The sequence below is a fragment of the Monoraphidium neglectum genome, assembly GCF_000611645.1.
Source record: "Monoraphidium neglectum strain SAG 48.87 unplaced genomic scaffold scaffold00888, whole genome shotgun sequence".
Lineage (NCBI taxonomy): Eukaryota > Viridiplantae > Chlorophyta > Chlorophyceae > Sphaeropleales > Selenastraceae > Monoraphidium > Monoraphidium neglectum.
The window spans coordinates 1-8,400 of record NW_014012740.1 but is presented as its reverse complement, the minus strand read 5'-3'; the positions used below and the strand labels follow the sequence as shown (position 1 = coordinate 8,400).

Genomic DNA, 8,400 nt, shown 5'->3' with positions numbered 1-8,400 from the left:
TCCCAACCCCCTCCCCCCCCCTTCCCCCAAACCCGGCTACCCCTTCAGGCCACTACGTGTCCCTGATCAAGAGCAAGAGCCAGTGGCTGTTCTTTGATGACGACAGCGTGGAGCTCATACGCGAGGAGCAGGTCGCAGCCACATTCGGCAGCACGCAGGTTTGCTCACGCCGCGGGGCACTCGGCGAAGGGGGCCGGGAGGGCGGCAGCCGTGGCAACACCGCTCTTGGGGGCGCAAATGCAGGGGTTTGGGCTGTGCGGCATGGTGGGCGTTCCGGTGTTGCAGCGCCGACTCGGCTGCCGGGGCGAAACGGTCGTCGGCCGTGCTGCGCCCATTCGCTGTCTGTGCGTGGGTGCAGGGCCCAGTCTTGCAAATCACCCCTCCTCCGCTGCATGGCGCCTCGCCAAGCGCCCCCCTCAGACTCCCCCCCCTCTTCCCCACACACCCATCCACCAATCACACTCTATGTACACTCCGGCGCGCCGCTTGTACGTCATCACATAAAAACACCCCAACACCCCCAGGAGTACAGCGCCCACATGGACCACGGCTACATACTGTTTTACGAGAAGGTGGGCAGCAGCGGCGGCGGCGGCGGCGGAGGAGCCGGAGGAGGGCCAGGCGGCGGCGGCGGCGGCGCGGCGGCGGGCGGCGCGGCGGGGGGTGGCAGCGGCAAGGGCGCGCCGCCCTGACTCGGGGGCGTGTGGCGCCCCTCAGGGTTGCGAAGCTGGCGGAAGGGAAGCGCTGCCCCTGCTGCCGCACGCCGCAATGCGGGCGCGCCTGATTGTGTTGTTTGTCGTTGCATCGATGGCCCTGCAGGCTTTCACGCCCTTGATCGCATGCCATTGATTCATGCCGCCCAGTCTGGGCTCTGCGTCTGCCCGCCATCTGATGCGTGGCTTCCATGTCGTTTGATTTTGCAGTGTGATGAGCGCCGCGCAGGGGCCTACCAGCTGCGGCACGCATGCTGAATGTCATGCGTCTGCCTTAAAAATTGATGAGTAACGAAACCCTTGAAGGGTGTGGCATGGCCGCGCGCGGCGGCAGTGCCAGGTGGGCGGAACGCAACGCACGAATGTTGCCCCTGTGAGCGCTGCCTAGCGCCTTTCAAGTTCAGGGCCTGGCCGTACCTGGGATGCTGTGCACATCCTTCACAAGCGTGATGCGTTCTTCCGCCCATGGGTGGCGCTCAGGGTCTCTATACGGCCAATGACCTGGCGGAAGCGGGATGGGTGCAGCTTCGAGGCCAGTGATGTAAGCACGCTGCATGGACATCAGACTCGCCATACATTCAATATCGAAGCCTCTTCACACAAATTATGAAACTGCTATAGCGCTGTGTTACATCATATCGACATGGGATCCACGCGCGTCTTCGAGCCCGGCGCGCTCCGGCGTGCTCTTGCCCTTCTGATAGCGTGGCTAGCCTGGCCGGTCTCAGCCCTGCTCGCAGCCCTCGGTTCGCTCCGTGGCGCACTCCTGCGCGGCAACCGCCCATCCCCGGCTGTGCCGCCCGCCCCCAGCGCCGCCGAGTGCGCCCGTCGCCACCCCAAGAGCTCGCCGCTCCTCGACCTGCTGCCGAATAGTGAAGATTCCTCCGACGGTGAGGGCGGCGGCGGGGCCGGCGGCGACGCCGACTCTGCATATGGCCGTGACGACCGTGCGGCGGGTGACGCGGCGGCCGCGCGGCGCCTGTCATGGATCGGCCAGGAGGACCTGGATTGGTTCTGCGAGCGCATAGCGCCCGCGGAGGCGCGGCTCGTATCCATGGAGGGCGGCCCAATCGGCGACGGGTGGCAGCCGATGATGTGCAAGCACGTGCCAGGGGAGGTGAGACGGGGGCAAAGGGGAGGCGCAGAGGGGCCGACGCGGGTGCGGAGGAGACGGCACGAGCCGCGACCGGGCGCCACATCAGCCGTATGTGCACCTTAATGTCAGCCTGTCCATTCTGTACTGCGGGCCGTGGCTGCGCGAGCAGCTGCGGCATGGGCCTCTCCGCGCCGCTCACCCGCCATTTGCGTGGCCCGCCCTCCCAAACCCATGCCGGCTGCCTGCCCCCCTATACACCAAGCTCGTTCCCGTGTTCCCTCGCCCCTGCCTCCCCTTCCGCCCAGGTCAAGTATGTCGCCTACATGCGCGGCCTGCCCAACGGCACCACAGAGTACCTGTCAGCAACGCTGGCTGCAGACACCACGGGAGCAGAGATGGTGGAGTTCTTCGGGGACGACCCAGAGGTGCGCGCCTGCGCCGCGCCGTGCCAGAGCGCTCTTGGATATCTAATCATGGCATGGAATCCTGCATGTCGGTTGACCAACGACACGCACTCCCGGCCGGCCGCAACGCTGCCGCGGCCAGGCTCATGCGACCTTGCCGATAGCCCCTGGCGTGAGGCCCGCCTGGCCCTCGTTTCTGGCGACCCTCTGCGGCATGGCGGCTATCGGTCGCCACGTCATCCATTCCCCACATACCTTAGTGAGCCCTGAACTCACCGCGCCCCGTCCCCTCTTTGCGGATCGACCCCACCCACCCTGCCCGCAGCGGCTCAAGTGGGACCCGATGCTGCACGCCACGCAGCTGGTGGAGCCGGGGCGCAAACTCAAGCGCCAGGCAGAGCAGATCATCCTGTGGCACCGCAAGTGAGCCCCGTGTGTGGCACCTCCGCAACACGAGGGCGCTTAGTTGGTGGTAGAAGTGGAGCCTGCCTCACAAATCTTTACCACGCTGCTGCTGCCTGCAGAGCTCACCGCTCGGCTGCCGCCATGCATGCGCGGCGTCGTCGTTACCCCGCTCTTTGATTGTCACTTGTTGGGTTGTGCCCAATTGAGCCAGCACTCCACCTCCGCCTCCCACTCACTGCAAAACGTGGTGCAAAACGTGGTGCTGCCACCCCGCGCTGCCCCCCAGGTACCCCTTCGCCTTCCTCAAGGACCGCTGGTACTGCATTGCCCGCAAGGTCTTCCCGCCGCCCGCGGGCCACGGCCACGCGGCACCCCACTATGGCATCAGCAAGGTCGTGCCCAGCCCCATTGCGGAGGCCTACGCTGCGGATGAGATGCCCGGTGGGTGGCGACAGGAGCACTTTTGGTTTGAGAGAAGGGGGGGGTGCGCTGGCACGCGCGCTGTCTGAGGGGTTTTGTGAATGGCACCCATGGATCCTGAGTCTGGACCCCTCACAAGTCATGATTCGGCTGGGGGATGAGGTCAACATTCCAAAGCATTTGTCTCACACCCCTCAAGGGCTGGAGGCCGGCTAAACCCTGATTCGTCCTCCTCATCAACCGCTTTGCCCGCGCTCTCCCCGCCAGGCGTCAAGCGCATCGACGAGTTCTACAGCATGTGGAGCTGCCGCACCGTGCCCTCCCCCTGGCCGGCGCCCGACGGTGGCGCCGCCGCGCCGCCCGCATGCCTGACTGTGCTGCTGCACCACGATAACATGAAGGTGCCCGAGACCTTGGCGCGCGTCGCCATCAGGACAGGAATGGTGCGCGGGCGCTCGTGTGGTGTAGCAAGGGAGGGTGATTGGGGTGGGCAACGGGACAGGTCATGAGGTGCGATTGTTGATATGGGTTGCTGTGCGCCTGCTGAGAGGTGGTGGGGGCGCCTGGTGCGTTCGCCGCAAGCCGCTGGGTGTATCTGCCTGCAAACCATGGTTGTGAGCGACAGGGAAGGCTACTTGCCCTGTCTTATGAATGAGATTGCACTGCGATAGTAGCTCACCGCCCTCTATGCCTGCCATGTGCTATCCACTCGTGCTCCGCACCCCAGTGGAAGTTCCTGCGGACGATGGTTGCTGCGACGCGTCCCTGGGCCGCGGCCCGCCGCAGGCGCGTGTCTCCCTTTGAGGACGACCCTAACGCCGCCTGCCGCAGCGCCACCGGCGGCGCCGACGGCCGCCAGCCGCCCCTGTCTGCCGTGTACGGCCACGACGGCACCGGCCCCGCTGCGCCGCCGGCCGTGGCGGCGACCGCTGCGGCCGTCCGCATGGCGGAGGTGCAGGCCGCGGAGGAGGGGGTCACCGGCGTCGCGGTGGTGGCCGTGGCGCCCCCGCCGGCATGGGCGGCGCATGCCCACGATGCGGCGCGGCTCCACGCCGTGGCCACTGCACCAGGCAACCTGCAGCACATGTCCGCCGCCGCCGCCGCTCGTGCCCTGCCCGATGCGAGTGCTCGCGGCCGCGGCGGCGCGGTAGCGGGGGCGGCGGCAGAGTCGTCAGAGTCGCAGCTGGCGGGCCGCTGGCCGGCGTCCTCGTCAGCATCTTCACTCAGCAGCGGCGCGAGCGTCGCAGGGGGGCGCTCGGGGCTGGCCAACTGGATGGGGTGGCTGCCGCGCGGCCGCCACGCGCCGGTGGGGCCGGCTGCGGCGCCGTCCAAGTCCCCGGCGCAGCCTGCACCCACCCCCGCCCCGCCCGCGCCGCCGACCCCCGAGCCGCTGGACGTCGCAGCGCCCTCCACCCAGCAGCCGCAGCCGCGGCGCGCGCTGCCGCCGAGCGAGGCGCTCGCCTGCCTGCCAGGCGCGCCCGCCGCCGCCACCGCGGCGCCGCTCCACGTCGTGCCCTCCGACCCGGGTCTATACAGGCCTGGCAAAACCTGCGATGAGGGGACCCAGACGTGGCTGCCGGCTGGCCCCGGTGTGTGGCGCCTGTCGCGCCGCGAACCCGAGAAGGGGGTGCGCCACGGCATTCTGCCCGGCCTCGCGCGCAGCGTGGCCGCCGGCGCGGCCGCCGGTGTGGCGGTGCTGCTGCTCGGGCGCGCCACGGATGCGCCTGCGGCGCCCGCACCCCGCGGCGTCGCCAGCGCCGGCGCCGCGCGTGGCCGGCCGGAAATGTCCGGCTGGCTGGAGGAGGGGAATGGGCAGGTGGAGGAGCAGCGCGTTGGTGTGTGGCGAGACAGCGGCCGTGACGCGCGTCGCGCTGCTGCTGCGCCGCGGCGGATCGCTGGGCGTTGAGACAGTTGCCCCTGGCTGGACGGGGCATCTTTGAGGGTGTTGCATACCGTACCGCCACCGTAACGTCGTACTTACATCAAGTTTTGCAATCTATTGCAATGGTGGTGGGCTGCTGATGTCATGTCGCGCCGATTCGGGGGGTTAGCTAGATGCATCATGTTCTTTGAGGAGTGCGGCACTGTTGTGGCCGCGGCTGGACACACGCCAAGATAAAGAGAGGAGGGGCAAACTTGCACATGGGATTTTCACCCACAATGAGACAATGGTGATGATGAGTGAAAGGAGTGGCGGCTGTGGGGTCGTGCAGAGTGGACTCACTCCCTTCAAAAGATCTCACTCATATTGTTTGAGATCTCTCGACTGCCACTTTGATTTTGGGAACCCTCTTTGAGTTTGTTTGTCTGCGGGCGACCCCCCTTCTGGCGCGCGGTCTTTTTGCGCGCGTGATGGTCTGTGCAGCCATGTCTAGGCGCACAGGTCGGGAACTGGAGTGTTGCTGTGGCTGCAACGCCACACAGCCACTTGTCAAAACCTCATAATCATGTCCCTCATGTGTCCGCGTGCCTTGGCTCGCGCTGCCTTGAGCCTTCATCGCTCCCAACACACCCTTGTGGCTGCTCACCTGGCCGCCTGTTGCGCATTTTCCCACGTATACCCTCACCGCTGCCTCACTGTGGTGTGAGTATACGTTGGCGGTGGGTGCACAGTGCCATCATAGGCCTTCTCGTTCTGTTGTCTTTTGAGCAACTAATCAGGGCTGCAACCTCGTCATTCATCCCACCTGTGGGTAGGGCCTTGCGCTTTGGGCTGGCCGCTGTAGTGCTTGCTGTGTGATATGCCATTTTAGTGGTTGTTGTTACGTCGGGCAATTGCCTGTCATGGAAGTGTGGTTGCATGGTATGGGGTTTGGCAGTCTGATGCACGTGTGGCGGCCCTGGCTTTGCACAATTGTGTTTTTCTCGCCCAACTCAACATCAATTCGAGTTTACCAGCGAGTGTCCCAAGCCGCATGCACCTCTGGTCTTGTATCGTGGAGCTCGACCTGGCATATGAGGATGAGATTGGCGTTGCCTACCTGGTAGGATGTGTCACGCAGCTGCACATTGCCTTTACCCACCTTGGCGTGTTGTGGCGGGTATGCAACAATTACGTTATCTGTGTACAAAAGGGTGGCTTCTTCTTTTTGAAGATGTAACTGACATATGTTGATTCATTGGTGAATCAGAACATGATGGTACATAGCTGGCCGCCACAGTGTAATTTCAAATCTGGTGATTGGGTGCCTGCAGGTGACATGCACAGGTGGGCCCCAAACCGGTGTGCCAGGATAGGTCCCAGGCAAGCGTGAATGTGCAACTAAAATACCAGTAGCAAATGCTCAATGAGAATATGAATGAATACCTCAACAAGAGAGAGATAGCCTTGAGACATAATTTTACAACCAAATCATATAGTGATTGTGGGGCAAGCAGCGCGGTGCTACAAGTGAGTTGGGTCCCTGCCCGTGCCCAGAACTTGTAGCAGTAAGCACCTAAGCGCGACGGCAGAGTAATGTATGTGCGGGGCCCCTTGCGTAAATTGCCACGTTCCACATAATGCATCTCACGCACACGCTGCTGGAGTCAGTATGGGGAGTTTAGTATGGGCTGGGGGCGAGAGTCAATGAGTCAAGTGCCCTTCTGCACCGATGATGCTGTCCTTGGTGTTGGTTGCTGTCCTGCGCACTCGAGCAATCGGCAGCATTGATGTAGAATTAATTACACGATGTCCAGCAAGCTGTTGAGGAAGCAGCTGGCCGCGCTGCACACGAACGAGGCCGACTCAGGCAAGGGCAATCTGAGTGCGGGCAAGGGCATCAGTAAGCCGGCGCATAAGGAAAAGGGCAGGAAGGTTGGGAGCCGTTCCTCCTCGAAGGTGACTCAAACAAAGGAGGAGATCGTGGCGAGGAACTTGGCCTGGCACAAGCAGACAAAGAAGACGCAGGAGGCGACCCTGGAGCTTATGAACAAGGTGTGATCGATGGATGAACTGAAGCACCGGCACTCATGCTTCCTGTGCCGCCACCTGTGTCACCGCAGCTGCTGCCGCCGCTGCTGGTGCTGCTGCCCCCCTGGGTACGCCTGTGCCCGCCTCCACCCCCCCTCACCGCTTTGTGCACACAGATTCTAGGCAGGCCATCAACAGCTGCGGGCAACGAATCAGACGAGGACATCATTGACATTTAGTGGCAGCAGCCGTAATGGCCTCCAGCAGGTGCCTGGCAGGTGCCACGGCTGAGTTTGTGGGCGGTGTGGCACAGATGCGTCTGCCGGTCGTGGCGGCGCAGCGCCACCAGCGCAGGCATTTGCGTGATACGGTGATTCAGTCGCGGCTCCTGCGAGCGAGGGTCCCATCTTGTGCCTGCATTGCGTGGGCATCGCAGCTTGTCCCAACTCCGGTGCCCAGGCCGCAGCAGCACCCGCAGCCGCACGGTCCGCACCAGCAGCAGCAGCAGCACCATCCACACCAGCAGCAGCAGCAGCAAAAGCAGCAGCAGCGACAGCCCCACCGCGCTCGGCGGAGACCCGGGTGTGTCGCCGCGAGGGCCTCAATCCCAGCTGCAGGCGCTCCGCGGGCAGCGGCGGCGCCAGCGGCAGCAACAGCGGCCCCCTCTCCAGCCGCAGCGCCGACGCGCCCCCCGCGCCGCCGGCCGCTCCCGCGCGCGCGGTCCGCCGCGCCCGGCGCGGGCGGCGCCGACCCTCTCGGCGCCAACGCCCTGGCGGGCCTGTTCATGGCGTATGCCGCCCAGATGCAGCAGCAGCTGCAGCAGCAGTCGGCGGCGTCGGAGCTGCCGGGCGCCAACGTGCTCGCCCGCGGGGTCGCCTTCCACCCGCCCGGCGCTGAGGCGCCGCTGCTCGACGGCGTGGGGTTTGACCTTCGGTCAAACCAGCTGGGGCTCATCATCGGCCGCAGCGGGTCCGGGAAGACGACGCTGCTGCAGCTGCTTGCGGGGCTGACGGAGCAGACGGCAGGGGACGTTTTCATCAGCCGCGGCCCGCTCGACGCGGCCGCGCCGCCGAGGGCGCTGCCGCCGCCGACGCACATCGAGGAGCGGATGCAGCAGGTGTGTGTGTGTATGTGTGTGTGTGTGTGTGTATCTCCAAATGAGAGATTGAAGGTGTGTTTCTTTCGTGTGTATGTGTGTATGTGTGTGTGTGTGAGTGCGTTTATGTGTGTGTGCGTGCGTGCATGCATGTGTGTGTGTGTAGTGTGTGTGTGTGTGTGTGTGTGTGTGTGTGTGTGTGTGTGCGTGCGCGCGCGCGCGCACGCGTGTGCACGTGTTTTGGTGTTGGCATGCCGTTATGAGAGACACGTGGGGACGGCGGCAGAGTGTGCATGGCGCGCTCATTTTCCAAACAGCCGGCAGTTGTGTCGCACGAATCGATCCGCCGCGCCGCCCCGCCGCTTGACCCACCC

At 64.7% G+C, this 8,400-nt stretch overlaps 3 protein-coding genes across 3 annotated transcripts in view; all 3 read left to right on the top strand.

The window, feature by feature from the left end:
• Positions 1 to 692, top strand: part of MNEG_5798 (ubiquitin carboxyl-terminal hydrolase 12/46) — a gene marked incomplete at both ends in the record, with an annotated part of 4,308 nt that extends 3,616 nt beyond the window's left edge. Inside the window, 2 exons of the mRNA XM_014045727.1 lie at positions 49 to 158; positions 525 to 692. Coding sequence (XP_013901181.1) covers positions 49 to 158; positions 525 to 692 — 278 coding nt within the window. The remainder of the gene's footprint in view (positions 1 to 48; positions 159 to 524) is intronic.
• A 335-nt stretch (positions 693 to 1,027) lies between these two features.
• Positions 1,028 to 4,944, top strand: MNEG_5797 (lipid-binding START protein; the record flags this gene model as incomplete). The annotated part of the gene is made up of 7 exons (XM_014045726.1): positions 1,028 to 1,053; positions 1,524 to 1,830; positions 2,115 to 2,234; positions 2,539 to 2,636; positions 2,905 to 3,059; positions 3,306 to 3,481; positions 3,766 to 4,944. The coding sequence occupies 7 exons, from the start codon at positions 1,028 to 1,030 to the stop codon at positions 4,942 to 4,944; spliced, it is 2,061 nt and encodes a 686-aa protein (XP_013901180.1).
• Positions 4,945 to 6,708: 1,764 nt separating this feature from the next.
• On the top strand, positions 6,709 to 6,960 carry MNEG_5796 (hypothetical protein; the record flags this gene model as incomplete). The annotated part of the gene is made up of 1 exon (XM_014045725.1): positions 6,709 to 6,960. The coding sequence occupies one exon, from the start codon at positions 6,709 to 6,711 to the stop codon at positions 6,958 to 6,960; it is 252 nt and encodes an 83-aa protein (XP_013901179.1).
• Positions 6,961 to 8,400: the final 1,440 nt, after the last annotated feature.